Source organism: Myotis yumanensis, unplaced genomic scaffold, assembly GCF_028538775.1.
Source record: "Myotis yumanensis isolate MYYU_CA2020_CCGP unplaced genomic scaffold, mMyoYum1.0.hap1 SCAF_9, whole genome shotgun sequence".
Lineage (NCBI taxonomy): Eukaryota > Metazoa > Chordata > Mammalia > Chiroptera > Vespertilionidae > Myotis > Myotis yumanensis.
In genome coordinates, this window is record NW_027223760.1 from 22094934 (window position 1) to 22115319 (window position 20386).

At 52.7% G+C, this 20386-nt stretch overlaps 1 protein-coding gene across 1 annotated transcript; it reads left to right on the forward strand.

Moving 5' to 3' along the window:
* The first annotated feature begins 204 nt into the window (after nucleotides 1-204).
* LEP (leptin) lies at nucleotides 205-2226 on the forward strand. Its single transcript, XM_070425031.1, has 2 exons — nucleotides 205-348; nucleotides 1867-2226. The coding sequence occupies exons 1-2, from the start codon at nucleotides 205-207 to the stop codon at nucleotides 2224-2226; spliced, it is 504 nt and encodes a 167-aa protein (XP_070281132.1).
* Nucleotides 2227-20386: the final 18160 nt, after the last annotated feature.

Consider the following 20386-nt stretch of genomic DNA (forward strand, 5'->3'; position numbering starts at 1 on the left):
ATGCTTTTTATTAATGCATGTCTAGATAATGAATTGTCTTTGACCCTAAGGAGATGATAGCCAGGGCAGAAAGCTAACCTCATTTTGATCCACATCCAGTAAGGTGGTTGGGAACAGGGCATATGGTATTTTCAGAGACAGCAGTAACGTGTACTGTGTGGTTCCCTTTGCTTCCAGGCCCAAGACACACATCCGGGAGGGAAAATGCGCTGTGGATTCCTGTGCCGATTCCTGTGGCTTTGGCCCTATTTGTTCTACGCAGAAGCTGCGCCCATCCAGAAAGTCCAGGATGACACCAAAACCCTCATCAAGACGATTGTCACCAGGATCAACGACATTTCACACACGGTAGGGAGGGTCTGGGGAGACAAAATAGTCCTGTGGCCAGCCCGTGGGGAAACTGGGTCCTCAGCGGTTAACCGAGGCCTGTGCAGCGACATGCAGGGGCTTTGGTGGACTCCTCCTTCTGTACGAGCAGCTGCCTCTTCTCTCCTTCTCTCATCAGTCCCCGCTTTCTTACTTCTCTTCCTCCCTGACTGGAATCCTAGTGTCTACGACCAGAGGGAGCCATAAAGGTCCTTGGCCCCATTGGCATGTGACCAGACCCCCCTCTGGGACCTCCATGTATCTCTAGAATGTGCTGATCAGTAGGTGTTTTCCTAGTTGCAGCTGAGCTCTGGCCCTTAGAAGGTCTCCCCATTAATGCGAGTCCTGTGGCCAAGGCCACGCTAAAGAGCAAGTCTACCCTCTTCCACAGACAACTTCTGGGGATTTGTAAACAGTTATCAATGCCCCTTGGGTCTTTGCTTTGGGATCCACAGGCCTAGACCTTCAGCCATTTCCCACTTCTCTGTACATCCCTGCTCTCTATCTGCAAAATCTTAAGCTAGTTCCTCAACGTCTTTAAGCCTTGGTTTCATCATCTAGATATGGCACTCATGTCTAAGGGACTGTATCGTGTCATATAGTCTTTATAAGGCCATTATGAGATTAAATTCAAGAAAGCAAGTGACCCCTCCCCACCCACCGCAGGACCAGAACCGAGTGTGCCCTCACTAAAGGTTTGCAGTTGTAGTTTTCGTAGTCCCCAGCCTTAAACGCCTGCTTTTTGCCCTGCACGGGCTTCCACATCTCCTGGTCACTGTGGACATCTCACAGCGGCCCTGGGAAGGGAGAAGTTAGGTGGCCAGAAGCAGGGACAGCTCAGAACAAGACAGAGTCTTGGACATTTTACAGAGAGAAACCCTTAAGTTTCATTGCTTTCAAAATAGTCATTTGACAAGGCTGCCCCGGGAAATGTCCAGAGTGTCCTGCTGTGGGTGCAGGGGGTGCTGTGGGCAGCTGGGAAGGGGAAGCCCTCCTGGTAACCAGAGTTATTGGAGCAGAGGCGAGAGGCGGGACGCTCGCTGGGGATGGCCTCATGGGGTGAGGTCCATGAAGAATCTGACTGGAAGGGAGGAATTTACTGGGAGAGGAAGGGAGTGAAGACGGCTGGGGAGGGAGCGCTTATGGAAGATCTCGGTGCCTGGGGAAGAGACTTAACTCAGTACGGAATGGGAGTCATGGCTGGCTCTAAAGCAGAAGCCATTCAGAGAAGGCACGACCGACCTGGGAAGGTTGGTCTGAAAGCGGAGGACAGGGTGGTTTGGGAAGGGCAGGAGGACGAAAAGTCCAGGAGGCCAGCTGAGAGGTTTGGCAGCCACCTGGGCACAAGAAGTCAGGGCCCAGGCCGGGATGGTGCAGAAGAGGGAAAGGAAGCAACCTAGGAAATGAACCTCCATACTCCATGGAAAGGCCGAGGGCTTTAGAGAAGGAACTTGCCTCCTGCGTTGCTGAGCTGTCGTTCTCCCTCTTCCTCCTGCACAGCGGTCGGTCTCCTCCAAACAGAGGGTCACTGGTTTGGACTTCATTCCTGGGCTCCACCCTATCCTGAGTTTGTCCAGGATGGACCAGACATTGGCAATTTACCAACAGATCCTCACCAGCCTGCCTTCCGGAAACGTGCTCCAAATATCTAACGACCTGGAGAACCTCCGGGACCTTCTCCACCTGCTGGCCTCCTCCAACAGCTGCCCCTTCCCCCGGACCAGGAGTCTGAAGACCTTGGAGGGCCTGGACGATGCCCTGGAAGCTTCCCTCTACTCCACAGAGGTGGTGGTACTGAGCAGGCTGCAGGGGTCTCTGCAGGACATGCTACAGCAGCTGGACTTCAGCCCTGGGTGCTGAAGCCTTGAAGGCTTGGAGAGAGCCTGAGTGGACATGTTTATCCAGGCCTCCAGTCCCTTTCTCTCTCACTCCTCCAAGCCACCTTCCCGAAGGTCAGTTCTGCCGGGGCTTGGCCACAGCCAGCCGCCAGTTGTTTGGGCTGAAGGATCCCCCGAAGCACAGGACTGACAGCGTGAGCACACGCAGCCCCAGAGCCAGGGAGGGTCTGCACATCAGCCTTGAGAAGCACCAAGTTTTTGAATAAATGAGTAAAACCCCAGCAAACAAAGACATGCAGCTCCATAGCAGGCTCCACCAGATACGCAGGCTCGCAAAGACAAGACCGTTCTGGTTGCAGGCTCAGGGCAGTCATCCCTGCAGAACATGAGGACTTGAGAGTTTCAACCCGAGTCCCGGGGTGGACTCGAGGGCTGGCCCATCCAAGGGAGTCACGTCCATGGATGGTTTCAAGGGTCCCCATCCCCCAAAACATCTGGCTGATTACTCTGGAGATTTAATGAGAGAACGACCCAGCACAGTGTCTAGTTCATGGTAGATGTAAGTGAATCTGCTTCCCTTCGCCTCTCACTCAGCAACAGGCTTTAAACGCCAGTGATCTGGGACCAGGAGCACATGGACACAAACTCACCTCCGTGTAGATGACGGGGGTCGAGTCTTTCCTGTGCACTAGCTCAGGTGGGGGCGCAAGGGGAGACCCGATAAGAGGGGCAGTCAGGTGTGGCTGGAGAGCCTGAGTGGGTCACGTGGCAGCTGAGGGAAGTGGCTGACTTCTGTATCAGTCAAGACTCCATTAGCTGCCAGCAGAAGGTGTTTGGGAGAAACTCAAGGCAAACTAAATGAAATAAAAAAGAGAGGGGAAGAAAGAGAGAATGTTTTGGCCTGTGTTGCTGAGGAGTCTAGGCCATGATCCATGTCTTACAACACTCTTTTGCACTTACCCCCAGGGGCTAGAAGGTGCTAGTGCCATGATCCGCCCAGTTCCCCCCCACAGGCCTGAGGTGGGTAACAGAGGCTTGGGGGTGATGTGTTTGCCCCTTTGGTGGCCTCCAGGGACGTCTGAGCTGCCTTGTTTCTGAGCAGCCACAAGCCTGAGCAGCTGCTGCGCTCCTCCCAGCCCCCGGGGCTCAGGAGGCCAGCCCACAGTAGCGGGTGTCTGAGCAGAGGCCTGGAGAGTCATTCCCTTCTCTGTGAGGTGACTCCCGGGGTCAGCAGGGAAGGGGGTGTTTCTTAGATTGTCCTTCCAGGTCCTTTTCCACCCTCAGGCATTCTCTTGCACTCCCCTGAGGCAACAGCTCACAGCTGGCAGAGTCTGGGGACAGCACCTGGCCGTGTTCAACCTCCAAAGTCAGGACTTTTGCAGAGTCTAGTGAGAAAAGCATCAAATCAAGCCAGAGGACCTTTCAGAAGACCCCAGATGCTTGCTTCACAGCATCGTACAACCAAGAATTACAGCCCTAGCTGGTTGGCTCAGGGGATAGCGTGTCAGCCTTTGGATGGAAGGGTCCTGGGTTCGAGTCGGTCAAGGGCACAAGGGGATCGATTCCGATGCCGGCTCCATCCCCAGTGTGGGCGTGTAGGAGGCAGCTGATCAATGATTCTCTCTCATCATTGATGTTTCTGTCTCTCTCTCCTTCTCCCTTCCTCTCTAAAATCAATAAAAACGTATTTTAAAGAAACGACACTTCTTTTTTCCAAAAGGACAGAGCAATTTATTCCGGGCTTCAACCTCAGGATCTAAGTCTAGGGATGCCCGACTACACAAATCCACGTGGGTTAAGTTCACGGGTACACTGTCATCCTCAGCCCAAGGGGTCCTGGCCCTGGGAACTTACGGTCTCTGGCCTGAGGATGGGAGAACAAGGCTGTAAAGAAGGTAACAGAGCCTTCGATGCCCAGCTCTCACTTCAACCCCAGCTCCCAGCCCAGAGGGTGCCTAGCCCTTAGACAAGCTCTGTAACCTCTCTTACCCTCAATATGTCACCTGTACATGGGAAGAATAATACAACCTCCCTCATAGGCCTTCAGAAGATTGATTGACAATATGTTTGGGAAGCTAGAAGCCCAATGACTGATATACAAAAAGTACTTACTAAATCATGTTGTTATTAGTGTTAATGAGTCAGGGAAGCAGCAGGAATGGGGGTGCTCAGCAGACTCTGGTGCCCTGGCCACCCCTGAGGCCAGCTGCAGCTGTGACATGCAGTTCCCTGGCACAGCTCTCCTCGGATCTAGCCGCCTTGACGCCTTAGGAAGGCCTGTCAGCCCACACGGCCAGCCTAAGAGGGAGAGTGATAGCCCTGGAGGAGGCTCTCAACCAGTAGGGATGAGGCTCTGTGGATAAATGCGCCAGCCTCCCGCCCTCCCCAGGGGCAATTCTGAGGTGCATCGTACCCAGATTGAGCGCCGGTGCCCACACCAGTCACCACATGAATGAAGCACTCTTAAAGGGCCCCTCCTTCCCTGTCTCGCTCTCCCCGCCCTCACCTCTGCTTCCTAGGGTCACCTCCCAAACACCTTCTGCGCCAGAACCCTCGTCTCAGGTGCTGCTCTTGGAGGAACCCAAAGTAAGACAAACCGCAAAGCAAAAAGAGATGGATTTGGACACTGAGAGAACTGTGAAGCAAGGTTGCAGCCCTCGCCCAGTAGCTCAGTTGGTTTGAGCATCGTCCCCATAGCCAAGATTGTGGGTTGGATCCCTGGTCAGGGCACATACAAGAATCAACCAGGGAGGCGGGGAATGCAGACTGGGGCAGCCACTGTGGAGTTTCCTCAAAAAACTAAAAATGGAACTCCCATTTGACCCAGTGATCCCTCTTCTAGGAATATATCCCAAGAAACTAGAAACACCAATCAGAAAGGATATATGCACCTCTATGTTCATAGCAGCACAATTCACCATAGCTAAGATTTGGAAACAGCCTAAGTGCCCATCCGCAGATGAGTGGATTAGAAAACTGTGGTACATCTACACAATGGAATACTATGCTGCTATAAAAAGTAAGGAACTCCTACCATTTGCAACAGCGCAGATGGACCTGGAGAGCATTATGCTAAGTGAAATAAGTCAGTCAGAGAAAGATAAATATCACATGATCTCACTCATTTGCGGATTATAATGAACAACATAAACTGATGAACAAAAACAGATCCAGAGACAGAGAAGCATCGATCAGATGCTCAAACCTCAGAGGGAAGATAGGGGAGGGTGGGGGAAGGGGAACAGATCAACCAAAGGACTTGTATGCATGCATATAAGCCTAACCAATGGACGCAGACACCAGGGGGGTGAGGGCATAAGCGGGGGGGGGGGGGGGGGGGGGGCAATTGGGGGGATAAGAACACATATGTAATACCTTAATCAATAAAGAAAAAAAAAAAGAATCAGCCAGTGAATTGTATAAATAAATGGAAAAATGAATCAATGTTTCTCTCTCTCTCCCTCTCCCCCCTTCTCTCTCTCTCTCTCTCTCTCTCTCTCTCTGAAATAGGTCCTGAGAGGTGCAGGGGCCACACACCAAAACCCAGAGAATTACAAGATTAGGAAGGAAGGAAGAAAGGAAGGGAGGAAGGAAGGAAGGAAGGAAGCGAGGGAGGGAGGGAGGGAAGGAGGGAGTGAGGGAGGAAGGGAGGAAGGGGAAGGGAGGAAATGAAAGAGAAGAAATACTAGTATATGTAAGTTAAAATGAACATCACCTGTCTTAGTGAGTTTGGGCTGCTATAACGGAATACTATAGCCTGGGTAGTTTATAAACAACAGACCTTTATTTCTCTCGGTTCCGGAGCCTGAATGTCTAAGATAAGACGCCAGCAGATTCCATGTCTGGTGAGGACTCCCTTCCTGCTTCGTAGACCACATCTTTCCCTGGGTCCTCATAAGGTGGAGGGGACAAGGGAGCTCTCTGGGGTCCTTTTATAAGGACCCTCATCCCATTCATGAAGGCCCTACACCAGTGGTTCTCAACCTTCCTGATGCCGCGACCCTTTAGTACAGTTCCTCATGTTGTGGTGACCCCCAACCATAAAATTATTTTCGTTGCTACTTCATAACTGTAATTTTGCTACTGTAAACAATATGTAATTATATATGTGTTTTCCGATGGTCTTAGGCGACCCCTGTGAAAGGGTCGTTCGATCCCCAAAGGAGTCGCGACCCACAGGTTGAGAACCGCTGCCCTACACCCATGACCAATTTGCCGCTGAAGGCCCCACCCCCAAATTCTATCACATTGGGCGTTAGGATTTAACATATGAATTTGGGGGGAAAACAAACATTCAATTTACGGCATCATCTTATGATAACTGATTGGAAAAAAAAATCAGGCTAAATTAAAGGAGCCTCAATTGTTGAATATTTTCCTCATGCAATGTCTTTTTTTTACAGCAACAGGGCCTGAAGTTGCAGCTCTTCCTTCCACTGAGCTCCCATGGCCGCATCATGCCTGTGCACGAGCTCCCAGGAAGCCATCCTGCAGGCTTCCACCCCCTCGCCCTCCTGCCCCGGGAGGGTCTCTCCCCCAGTGCCTGGCTGGAGGGTCTGGCACAGCACAGGCCTCTGTTCTTATTTGGGCAAAGGAATGGAGACACTTGTACAACAAGCACATTATTCACGTGTAAGCAAGTTCTGCAAAAGTCTGAAGACAATCCTTAAGGTGAAACTTCTTATTAGAATTCTGCTCATGCTTAATTTTCTCAGGAAACTTCTTTTTGAGATCAAAGATATACGTCTAAACCAACTGTAAAAAAAAAAAAAAACAGTTTTGAGACTACAACAGATATTTGAATATGGATTCTGTTTCAGATTATTAGCTGCGGTGATGGCATGGTGACTAATTATTTTGAAATGCTTCCCTACTTATCAGACATTCAGACTGAAGCAGTTTAGGGTGAAATGAGATGATACCTGGGACTTGTCTTCAAATACTTCAGGACAACACATGTATATGTATTTTATTGAATATATTTATGAAATTAAATAAACAAGATCAGCCAAAATGTTGATAAGTATTAAAGCTGGATGGTAGGCACACAAGAGTTCATCATACCAGGACTTCTCCTCTACTTCTGGGTAAAGTTTCTGGAGTAAACATTTTTTGGAAAGGCTCACTCGCCCGGGCACCACTGCCTGGGCACCCTGCTCTCTGGGGAAGGAGGGAGGGAGGCGGGTGGAGGGAGGCTGCGAGCATGATGCTGTGCCGCTGAATTATATTTAACTTCACATTTGATTTCACTGTCTGGCAGATGTCCCAGGGCCTTGGGAGGACGGCAGACTGTCAGTGTGGGTGTGAAACAGCGACGAAAACAGAGACTTAGTAAATCAAACAAGGAGAGGGTGGCAAGAGCCAGCTGCAAGATGCCGGAAAGGCAAGTCCTGATGCTCATTTAAAAAAAAAGAAACAACGACAAAGGAGCAGAATAAGGGCCTTGAGCTCGGTCCCATCCCTGCTGGGTCTCCGGGTGCCCCTGGAAGCCGTTGCATGCCCCTTCTCCATCCCCAAGGGAAACCATGGTGTCCCCATGCGGCTATCCCTCCATGCTAAATACACTGCATAGGAAAAGAAGTCTCAGACCATTTGGGAAGGAAAATGGATTTTTGTCTCTTTTTCCCACTTAGTTATTGTAAGAAAAAAAATCTATTTTAAAATACTCTTTCCCTGTCTTCAAGACCTTCTCTCCAGCCCGGCTCACATGGCTCAGTGGTTGAGCACCGATCTATGAACCAAGAGGTCATGGTTTGATTCCTGGTCGGGGCACATGCCCGGGTTATGGGCTCGATCCCCAGTGTGGGGCTTGCAGGAGGCAGCCAACAATGATTCTCTCTCATCATTGATGTTTTTCTCTCTCTCTCCCTCCCTCTCCCTTCCCTTCTAAAATCAATAAAAAAATAAAAACTTTGTCCCTGGGGCCAGCCAGGCAGGCTCATCCCATTTCTCACTGGCTTACTCCATTCCCCTCCCAGTGCAGGCGCAGACCACTAGCCGCCCCCGCCCCCACCCCCCACCCATGCACCCTCTACCTGAGCTTCAGGGATTTCAGAGGGTACAGAACAGGACAGGCTGAAGGGCCTGTTCAGAGTGCGTGTTAGGCTTCCCCTTGGGGCCTGGGCCAGGCCCTCGGTACTGAATGCGGCTGAACCTCAGACAGGGCCTTGCTGTCCAAGGCGAGTGTTTCATCTCGGGCAGGTGTCCCCGAGAAATATCACAGATCAGAAAACCACCCCTGAAGTTGCCTTGACTGTCCCACCCTTTTTGGGCCGTATTTCCTGAGGAAATGCCAGTCCTCACAGCTTCACCTTATCTGTTGATAAAATGTATTTACCTGAGGGAGAACTAGCAGGTGCCGCATGAACCATAGGAAGTGGAGCCCCCCGCCCCCCCTCCACACACACACACACACACAGGTCCCCAGTCCTGAGACGGTCGTGAAAGTGGAAACCACCAATCCCTTCCTCACTTGGGCTTGACCTTGTGTCTGACTCAAAATCTAAAAGTGGTCTTCACAGCCCAGTAATTATTTGGAGATCATGACAACAGTCCAGAAAACCACCCTCTCCATACTTCAGGATGGAGGGACCTATGACCTCCCCACATTTGTGGGAGCAATGGAGGGTGTGTATTATTTAACCCATGTATTGGATGATGGAAACAAGGCTTAGAGGTCTCAGTGCCCAAAGACTCACATCTGAGGATTAGAATCTGAGCCTTTGAACTTGCAGTACCCAGGCTGGAGATAGATAGGTGCCAGATAGTAGATAGATAGATAGATAGATAGATAGATAGATAAATAGATAATTGATAGATGATTGATAGATAGATAGAATGATAGAGATAGAGATAGCAATAGATAGATAGAGATATTTTATCCACCTCATTCCTGCCCCAAAGGTGTGCATACAGATTTCCAACTATCTTTTCTTTGCCATCCCATCCCCATGTCTCCCCATTAGAAGGAATCATTCTCCACTCTTCAGCTCTGCTGCCTTCAACGCTGGCTTCATTCTCAAGTGGTAGTAAGAGTGACCACCAAAAATGCCCAACTTCTGCCTTCCACTGGGCAACTCCCCAGAAAAGGCAACTTCTCTTGCTAATTATTCCAGCACAAGTCCCAGGGCTAGCTCTCATTGGCCTGGATTGAATCACATGCCTCTTGCTGAACCAATCATGTGGCCAGAAGGATACAGTACTCTGGTCAGATAGGAGTCATCCCAGAAACTGGGGAAGGGGGTCAATCCCACTTAGAATGAGAGTATGAAGGGTAGTTTCCCAACAGAAAGAAGGTTCTATTACAAAAAGAGGGAGGATGCACCTGTTGCGGGCTCGATCCCCAGTAGTAGGCGTGCAGGAGGCAGCCAATCAATGATTGTCTCTCATCATTGATGTTTCTATCTCCCTCTCCCTCTCCCTTCCTCTCTGAAATCAATAAAGATATTTTTTTAAAAAAAGAGAAAGGAATGGATTCTGAGGAGACAACAACAACAGATGACCCCGCCAGAAATGCTTTGAGCTTCTCTGTCCTGTCCTCTCTGATTTCTACAGCACCATTCCAGTCTGCATTTCTTTCTAGGAGAAGAACGAGAGGAAGCTCATTTTGACCTTTTACTTATTTGTACAAAGAACCAAAACCAGTTTCTGCTAGCTTTTAACCTCAATCTCATAGCATTAGGTAAAAAAATGACATTTGACCTCAGGCTGAGAAGAAAGTGAAGTGATTGTCCTTGGCTCTGAGAACTTCTTCTGATAAGAATGGAAAACTTTTTGTTATTGATTATTGTGTATTGAGCCTTGATATGAAATAATCCAAATGGTCATTGCTCTGGTTGGGACTATGTTATTGGTCTCTCTGCTTCGTCTCTTTTCCTTTGGGAAAACTGGTTCCTTTTTTCCCTCCTTGTAAGGGAGCACATGCTGCTGACACTGCATATTGCAAGGCAGAGCTGTTCCGGGCGCTTTATAATAAGCATGATGATCCGCATGATCCCTCCCAGTGGAGGAGCACCTGGCCCTCCACAAAGGGCGTTCCCACACGTGGTTGTATCTGGTCCCCACGATAACCGCGTGGAAGTGTAGTATTACACTCATGCCTTTTCGATATGGAAGTAGACTCACAGAGGTTAGGGGCTGGCAAAGTCACACAGCTATGCTGCCGTGGGTAGTGGGAAAACATTGGCAAGTAATAAGCAGGTATTTATTCAAGGATGAGTCTTTGTTGCTGCAAAACTAATCAGGACCAATGCCCCAGCAGAGTTAGTTTGTGGGATACAAACTACAGTAGCTCCAAAGGACCGACACACAAACACGGGGTCACAGAGCCACCGACAGTCGTGAGCGGAGCCCCGCCCAGCATGCCAGCACTTGGGTTCAACCGCAAGCAGGTCCAAGAGGTGCAGCCCAGCCCACCCCCTGCAGAGCAGTTTGCGGCTCCGGACAAGCACCCCATTTAGGTGGTTCAGCCCTGCTCTGGAGCTCCTCCTCCCCTGCCTCACCCCTTCTCCCCTCAAAGGGCCTAGTAACTGGATCGTGGATGGGACTGGGGATTTGCTCAGAGAGAAATGGGACAAGTTTGGGGAGATCTCAAGCCTGAGTGGAAACTCCAGCCTCATATACTGGGGGTTCCCTTCCAAGGATGCTCTTCTCCTCCACCTGCCCCCCCCCCCCCGCCCCGCCTTTTCCTCTGTGCCTGTCTTCCACACTAAAGAGCCTGGGCGGAGAAGCATGGCCTCCTCCTTGGTTTCTGTGCCACTCACCACCTCTGCTCGTTACCAAAGGAAAGAAGGGAGCTCGGTGGCCAGAGGAGACAGTGTCTGCTGCGCTGGGAGGAAGAGCCTCTGGGAACGGGGCAAACTCCAGTCCTGGTCCTGCCCCTAGAAACCCCCACCCCCCACCCTCCCTCATACAGACACTCTGCCTGTGTCCTGAGCAAAAGGCAAGGTGACGAGGTAAAGGGCACCCTCTACAAATGGCACCCTGACCCCCACTTCCAGCCCTGTCCCGGGCACTCACTGTGGAAGCCCTGAGAGCTCAGGACAGACCGGCCAGAGGGGAGGTGACCCAGACCCAGAGCACTCTGGGAAACCTGCTCTGTGTTGGGCCCAGACTTCTCACTGGGGTTGTGGGAGATGAGAGCACCCTCCCAGCAATGTGTGAGGTGAAGGGGACAGGGCTTGGCAAAGCCCGCGTGGGCCGGCAGAAAAGGGACCCAGTCACCTCACTCGGCCCTCCCTCCCCAGCCTGGGAGAAGGCTGCCCTGCATGATCAGGTGGGTGCTCCTAGGCGGCTTCTCTTCTCCAAGGTGCTGCCAGGTGGCAGAGAAAAACAGCAGATGCCAGAAACTTCCATCCGAAAGGACTCCTATTCCAATCACTCCTTCTCCCAGCTGGACTATCTGCAGCCAGCTGCTTCTCCTAAACGGAAAAAGAATGCCAGGGGTGAGCAAATGACATCACACTGGAACCCAGTGCAGCCCAGCACCACGCTCTCTGGAAAGCCCCCAAAAGGAAGATACAAATTCCGTTTGTCTTGTCTAGAGGGGAGTGGGTTTAAATCTGTTGAATCAAAAATATCTTATGGACCAGACATTAGTGATCCAGAAAAAAATGCCTTGGATAAAAAAATTACCCTGAAAATTTTAAGTATTCAGGTTGCCAAAGAACTGGGAATGTATGCTGTAATCCGAGCATAGAAAGTCCACTCACATGTCCCAGACTGGGCCCCGGGGGACTGGGGGACTCAGAGCCCTGGTTGCTGAGGGCCAGCCGGGCAGCTTCCCTCGGCGACACCTCCTGCCTGCCTCCCAGGACCGTCTTCCCGCTGGGCTGCATGGCCAGGCCTGAGGAACTCAGACCTGCCTAGGAACCACCTGGCCCAGCAAGATGGCGGGAGAGGACTGGGGAGAGAGACAAAGGGGCCCAGTTTCCACTGGTGTCCCAAGCCTGGGAGACACTGAGGCTATTTAAAAGCCAGTTTACAAACCCTGGGGAGGCACCTCCAAGAGCTGGGGGAACGGAAAGCTCCAGGGACTGGAAGGCAGGAGATCTGGGTTCTAATCCTAACTCTGCCCGGAGCCGGCTAGTACCAAGGGCCTTGGAGAAGTTTCTTCCCCGTCGCTAGTCCTCGGTTGATAAAACAAAGAGTTGGATTCAAATGACATCAGGGTCTCTTTGGATTCCCTAAGATCTGTTTTCCTTTTTGTTCTCGAGTTTTCTCAACTATCAGTCTGCATGGGTCTGAGTCCCAATTCAGCTGCTTTCTAACTGTGACTTGGAGCAAGTAACCTACCCTTTCTGTGCCTCCATTTGCACTTCTGTAAACTGGAGGTACTAGAATCGATCTGAATTCCTTGTGAAAGGGTTATTAGGGGGTTTTGAGTGGCTCCTAGCACACAGCCATTATTTATTGAATAATTACGATATGCCAGGCCCTGTACTAGGCATAATAATACAGAAATGAGCCAGGATGCCATGGTGGTTGCTCTCCAGAATGATATTGTCTCTGAGAAAAATGCTGCCGAGGAAGCCCCTCTCGTATGTCCCTCTGAGGGGGGCGGGGGTTGATGGTGACTCCTGGCATATTGCCTTTGGCGTGGGGTTGAGCCTGGGGCAAGTTTCCCTGCGGGTCACTGAAGCCTGAAGCGCACACCAGCTGCCTGACAGCTCCATGTTTTCCCTCCCCTGCTTCTTTATTGCCTTTCTGCTCTGGATTCCACTTGAGCTCTAACTTCAAAGCTAATAAATGGAAATAAAATCTCCTGCAAAAGAGCCTTTCCTCCTCCTCCCTCACCCCGTTCTCTCTGGGCTTCTCCCCGTCTCTGCTTGTTCGTATTGCATCACTTGGTCTCCCGGCCCTGCCCCACTTGCCCTGTTTGGGGAGCTAAGAGATCCCTCGGTGCCTCTCTGCCCTCCTAAGAACACACTCTGGCCCTGCTCTTCCTAGAACCCAACCCAGCCAGAATCTCCTTGGTGAGCGAGGACACTGGCTTCGGGAACATTCAGCTTTGTTTTCCCAGGGGATGGGAGGAATGGGGGGGAAGAGACATGTCCAGCTCCTGCACCGTCAGCAGGGAAGGTAACAGAGATTAATCTGGCCACCGCCAAATGCAGATGCGTCCCCAGCCCAGGCCCAGCCAGGAGGGAAGACAAGCGGCCGCACGGGGCCTGGGGGAGGGGAAGACGGCCCTGGCCCAGCACAGGCAGCCCCAGGCAGCCTCCCCCCGCAGCCTCAAGGAGCTCGGTGCAGCATCTTGGAGGTCAGGAGCTGCCCTGCCCAGAGCTGCCAGCCAGGAGGTCTGGCTGATGGATGCCTTTAATAGGCATGCTGGGGAGTGGCTGGCCGAGTGTTTACACCCAAATGCACATGGGCTGTTTAAGGAATCCCCAAGTCCCTTGCCGGAGCCTAGATTATGAAACACATTTCTAGAGGAATCTCTGGCCTTCTTGATCAATATCCTCAACCTTTGGCTACCAGAGGCTGGGAGGATGAGGGGAGGGCGGCCCTTTTGCCCCGTCCCAGCAGGTTCTGGGGCAGGTCAATTAAATCCTGGCATAGGAGGAGTTGTGGTCAAGAGAGCTGTTTGGCAAACATTTCCTGAGTGCCTACTCTGCCAGGCACTGTGCTGGGCCCAGGAGAAACAAAAGCCATTAGGAGAAAATAGAGGAGCTCATAGAACAGCGGGAAAACTACTGCACGGAGGGGAGAGGAGGCCCTCAGAGCTGTGGGAAACACACAAAGGTGACCTTTGGGGTCCTGGTGCCCCTACCATGCCCCCCCACTCCCTCACCCTGCAGGTGCCAGAATCCTTGTACCGTCATAGTGACTAATGAAGGGCTCCTTCTAGCAAGATTTCTTTAAAGAGGAAATTTTTGAAGCCACCCCCGCACACACACACACCCTACAATACTAAAGGGGGCTGGGGATTATAATGGCAAAGTTTTAGGAATTCTAACAGATCCAGGGAGGGGAGGAACTTGGGGTGGGGCTTCTCAATAAATCACAGCTGGCCAGGGTCAGGTATTTGGGATGTGGCCTATGCCCTGTCACTCTGGCCGGGTGAGCTGAGCACACCACCAGAGCTCTCCAGTCTACCTCTCAGCGTTTCTGTGCTGTTTGGATGAAGGACGCATGGGATAGGAAAGGGGCAGTGCAGAACGGGGCACCACTGGCAGGTCCCACTTGTGGGGGCCTCTCTGTCCTCACCCACAGTGCGGATGCGCCCCCCTCCCACATCCCTGGCTGTGAGCTTGCTGCTGACAAGTGGATCGCTGTTCACATTTCTTTTTTTTTTTAAATATACTTCTTTATTGATTTCAGAGAGGAAGGGAGAGGAGAGAGAGAGAAACATCAATGATGAGAGAGAATCATTGACCAGCTGCCTCCTGCACATCCCCTGCTGGGGATTGAGCCCACAGCCCAGGCATGTTCCCTTGGCTGGAATCGAACCTGGGACCCTTCAGTCCGCAGGCTGACGCTCTATCCACTGAGCCAAGCCGGCTAGGGCCACATTTCTTTATATGTAAATCACTGTTGAAATAATACAATATTCAATGAGAGTAAACAGCAGAGAAAGGGCCTTTATCCTGAAGTGTGTGTGTGTGTGTGTGTGTGTGTGTGTGCAAGGAGGTCTTTTGTGACTGCCACACTACAAGACCTTGAGCCAGATGAGCCACGTGTCTGAAAAGGCGGCTTCAAGGCCTTCTAAACAGGCTAGTCGGGAACCAGGTAGCCCTGGGACCCCATGCCTGGCTGCCAATCCTTTAAGCTGATTTGGCCGCGGATGTGTTCCCAGAGGCTGATGGCTGGCCGCCCATCCTCGCCCCTCCAAATAAGGCCACGGTGCTGCGCCCTGACACCATCCCTCATGCCATCACCCAATCGATTCTCACCGCCAGGCGGCTCTTGGCCTAGGAGGCTCAGCTTCGACCTCCACGCCTCCCGCGCTGGGGAACCCCAACTTCACCTCCAGTGCCCGCCTCTGTCCCACCCAGGAACAGCGGCGTCGCTGGGCTGAGGCCCTGGGTTCCAGCTGCTGGGCTCGGGGGCAGCAGCCACGTGGGCGGATGGACAAGGGGCCCGGGCACCGGGCCGTCAGACCCCGGATTCTGATCCTGAAGCCGGGTGGTCCTGGACAAACGCGTTCATTTCTTGGAGCCTCCGTTTCCGCATCTGGAAAGCCCTGGTGCTGGGCTCCCTGGCGTCGGGCTGGTCTGGATTCACGGTTCCGTGACTCCGTGAATCACCGCTCAGGTCGGGCAGGGCACCAGTCAGACGGTCCAGCAGCCACAGGCACTCGCCTCCCTCCGCGCCCACGCGCCCCCATCGCACAGGAAACGGGTGTCACCTCGTGCACCCGCTCGGGTGGGGGAGGCTGCTGCTGCGCTGAGCAGGGATCGGAAGCCGCGCCTGGGTCCCTCAGGAGACAGGCTGGTTTGGGGTTAAGCCCAAAGGGAACTAGGAATCTCACGGGATCGAATCGCATTGGAAGGGACAGGTCTCCCCCAAAGGCTCGTAAAACCGCGGTTTCTTTTCCTTTAGTCCTGGGAGGAGTTGTCTTTTCAGCTGTGCCTTTGCGACGGCCGCCCTGCTCCTCGTGGAGCCCACCCTGTGCCCTTTTATCAGGAAGGTCCAAGGCAAGAGCCGGGGGCGGGGGGGGGAGGGGGGTGTCGGGTCTCCTGCTTCGGTGTTTACCGCGCGCCCCTGACCCGCCCGGACCCGCCCGCGTCCGCCGCGCGCTGACCTGCTGGTGCGCGGAGTGAATCCCACCCGCTCGGCAAACGTCCCGGTGTCGTTGTAGGTTTTGTCTGTTGGCTTTCCACCACCAGGCTCCCCACCCCACTTTGTCTTTCCTCCCCGCCTTGAGCCAGCAATGCCAAGCCCAGCAAAGCAGAGGGGGCGAAAGGGAACAGACGTGCCCAGGGCGCCCCCAGGTCCCATGGCCTCGCCCTGGGCGAGCCCCGCGCTGCGCGCTACGGGAACCCGCGCTTCTGGCCGCGAAACCGAATACCCGCCCTCGAGGGACACCGGCTGGAGAGGACTGGGCGCTGCATCCCGGGGGCGACAGTCACCTGCCTGCCTGCCTGCGCTCCCTCCGCCACAAAGGCTCCTTTCTCTCCAGCGCACAGCCGGCCCTCCACCCCCAGCATTTTGGGCCCTTTAGTAAGCGCTGTACATTTAACCCGTTTCATCTTCCCTGCAGTTGGGTGAGCAGGTCCTATCCTCATCCCACATGGTTACTGCCAGCTGCCAAACTGAGCGATGGTAATAAAATAATAATCAGAGCATAGCAACCCAGTCATTTTTCATCTGAGCATTAAGATTGGAAGGGGTATTTGGAAGGTCTCTGCCCACAAAATTACTATTCTACATTCAGTTCTAACAATCTACCAGTTTGAGGGTTTAGGATAACTACGTTCCAAGCAATATTTGGGATATACTGATCCTAAAGAGTTATCTGTTGCTTCTCTGGAACATACTTACACTAAAACATGATCCATTGTATATCTGAAATTCAAACTCAGCTGGGCGCCCTGCGTTTTTATTTGCTACATCTAGCAATCGAGCCTGTGGGCCCTGCACGGAGGCTGTGGAGGGGCCTTGCCTGCCTAGCAGTGTCCCGTCCAGGCACAGCCACAGAACTCACTGTGGGAGCCCCAGGCGGCCCCTGCTTCTGCTCCATTCTGCTCAGTGCACTCACTCAGCATCTCTTCCTCCTCCCCCAGTGCAGAGGCCAGTTCCCAAGTTCACAGCCTCCACCCCACCTCTGCCCAGGTGAGCAGCTTACCCCAGAGATGGTCCCCTAGGATGCTGCAAGGGAGACCCCTTGTGGGGAAGCCTGGTGAGCCGATCCCTCCAGCTGGCTTTTTATGGAACCTGAGCTTCTTCCCAAGGCCTGCTTGCTTGCCCCAGCCAACATGGGGTGGGGGCGGGGAGTGGGGCTGGGGAGCAGTGAAAGGGAGATTAGAGAGTATGTGCCCCCCCCCCCCCCCCCCCGTGAATACTCTCCCTTCCTTGTGCTCAGACAACGCCAGACATTCCGAGCCTCCATTTCCTCATCTGCAAAACAGGGATATGAACACTCAGCGCACCCCGCTGCCATGGGAATTAGAGAGAGAAGGTAAATGCCTCCACAATGAATTATGGGTAATACACGCTGATCTTCCACATTCCGGCCTGGCCCCCCCCCCCCCCCCCCCGCCCGCCCTCCAATTGGGGGGCTGCTTGGGCAGCATGTACACCTCTGTTACAAATATCCCCCAGGGAACATTTGATAGAGCTTTAAATGCCAATGATCAAGGTACAAGTGGGCGGCAGAACTGAACCTTCTGGAAACAAGGTCCCTCCTCCCCCACCCCCTCACCCCCGGCTGTATTTGCTGACTCAGAGGGCAGGAGCCCTTGGGGTTGACAGCATCCCGCTAACACCCCCAAGGTGATGACTGCCTTTTGGACAGGGGACTCCAGGAGGCCCAGCCCCATCTCTAGGATTCAGTCCTCTCCTCCGTGGGCTCCAGCGCAACTCCCTTGGGGCAGAGCCCCCTCCTGGGTCACAGCCATGAGGCCCCATGGTGCCGCGTGGACAGGAAGGACAGAGACTGTGCAGTGTGCCAGGCCCCGGGAAGAACCTCCCCCTGGCACTGCAGCCCCACAGAAGGACCAGGGTGCTTTTAGCTGAAAATCCCAAAGCTGAGGCATGTCTCCATTCCTTCATTCACCAGACCCCCATCGGGCACTATTCAAGGCTCTGTGCTGGGACAGGGCCAAGGCAGCCAGGCTGGCCTTCGGGGGCTCAGAGCTGGTCCTCCGCGTCGCCTCTCCTGAGCGCCTCTGCACAAAACCCACCTCGTCTCTGGGCTGGCAGGTCCCCTCCACTGTCCCAGGTTCTCTGAGATACCGGGTCTTGTCCAAAGCCCTTCCCTCCACACCCCTAATTCCATCTGACGTCAGAGAGGAGAAAGGGAAAGAACCAGAGGCTTCACAGCGAGCTTCGGGGTGTCTGTGCTGAATTACCAGTGGACGCTGCCAAAGACCCAAACGGTCTGCTCCACTTTTTCTCACGCAGCACGTGTCCACTGAGGGCTTTCATGTGCCAGGCCCCAGGGACACCGGAGCAAACAGGACAGTGGGGCCTCGGCCTGACGGAGCTCACAGTCTAGCAGGAGAACAAAGTAGATAAGTAATAGCAACCCAATGGCAAGGGAGATAATAAGCTACACACATAATGACCATTAGATTAGTAAAACAAGGTGATGATGGTTATACTGGGAGAAGTAAGCTGCTGTAGCCTGCCCGCTAGAGTGGCTCAGTTGGTTGGACATCATCCTGTGCACCAAAGGGTTGCCGGTTTGATTCCTGGTCATGGCACACACCTGGGTTGTATGTTTGGGGGCACGTACAAATCAATGTTTCTCTCTCTCTCTCCCTCTCTCTCTCTCTCTCTCTCTCTCTCCCTCTCTGTAAGCATGTCCTTGGGTGAGGATTTTTAAATATATACATATATTTTTTAAGTGCAGTGGCATGAAGCAGGGGTCCCAGTCAAACCTAGGAGTCACGGGTCTGGGTCAGAAAAGGCTCCCCAAAGAAGAGCTGACATCTGAGGGCTGAGCGGGGATTCTCCAGGTGTAGGGTCATGGGGTGGGGGGTGTAGAATAACTGTTTTTGGAATTTCCAGGACAAGAGAAAGGTTCTGAAATAGTGAAAACATTATGTAAGTGGCGGGGGGAGGGGGGGAATTGTCAGACACAAAAGGCCACGCATTGTGTGATTCCATTTATATGAAGTGTTCAGAATTGATAAATTTACAGAGCCCTGGCCAGTGTTTCTCAACGGTTAGAGCATCAGCCCGTGCACTGAAGGGTCACCAGTTCTATTCCAAGTCAAGGACATGTACCAGGGTTGCAAGTTTGAACCCCAGGCCCAGGCGTGGCCCATGTGGAGAGGCAAACAATCCATGTGTTTCACATAGATGTCTCTCTCTCTTTCTCTCTCTCTCTTCCTCACCCCTCCCTCTCCCCCTCTCCCCCTCTCCCCCTCTCCCCCTCTCCCTCTCCCTCCCACTCTCTCTAAACAACTGAATGAAGCTCACTTAGGACAAAGGGAGAGGTAGAGTTGGGCCAGGCCAGATGCTGCAGGACCACCTTCAGATCGACTTGATCTGACGCTGTGGACACCAGAGGAAGGTCGGAAGCCAGGAGTCACACGGTCAGCTGGGCACTTTAAGAAGATCACTCTGGCTGCAGCAAAAAGGATACATCGAATGAGGGACAGAAAGACCAGTTGGGAGGCTGCTGCCATCATCCAGATGAGGGATCATGGGGACCTGAACCAGGGGCTGCAAAGAAGGAGGAAAGCAGGATTCCAGCGAGAGACAGGAGGCAGGAGGGACCCGGCTCCGGGATTGCTGGGTGTGAAGGGAGAAGTGCGAAGGGAGGAGTCGCGGTGACTGAGGCAAACGGCACTGAGGGAGACGACTGTGTAAAGCTGGAGAGTGTTTGGGGGCCCTCATTTCATGATACTAAATGTCTCTATTTTAATCAAAAGGCTAAAGGGCTTGGTTGAGAATCTAAATTACCCCAGGGACCAGGCTAAATTCCTGCCTTTGCAATTCTTAAATTGTCATGAAGGTCTGAAATTTTCAGACACTTCAGAGTGTATCCCAAATTATAGGACAAAGGGAAACCAAGAAAATGAAGAATGGCCAGACCATCTTTTCAGTTCACTGGGACCAGCCCTGCTAGCAGCAACCACAGCACCCAGGCATGCGTGGCTGCTTACGGGGCCAGTCTGAGGGAGGAAGCTTTAAAAGCAAAATGGGCCCTAGCCGGTTTGGCTCAGTGGAGAGTCGGCCTATGGACTGAAGGGTCCCGGGTTCGATTCTGGTCAAGGGCACATGCTCAGGTTGCAGGCTCAATCCTCAGTAAGGGGGCGTGCAGCAGGCAACCAATCAACAGTTCTCTTTCATCATTAATATATCTCTCTCTCTCTCCCTTTCCCTTCCTCTCTGAAATCAATAAAAATATATTTTTAAAAACTAGAAGCAAAAAGGGTGCCAACCAGATGGCAGGGGAGCAGGACAGATGTCAACTAGACAACTATGTTTCCTGTAAGGACCCAATAGGGACCCCCGAAACCCCTGCTCAAGCCCTGGGAGTGAATGGATGGTGGAAGTTCTCTCAAGTT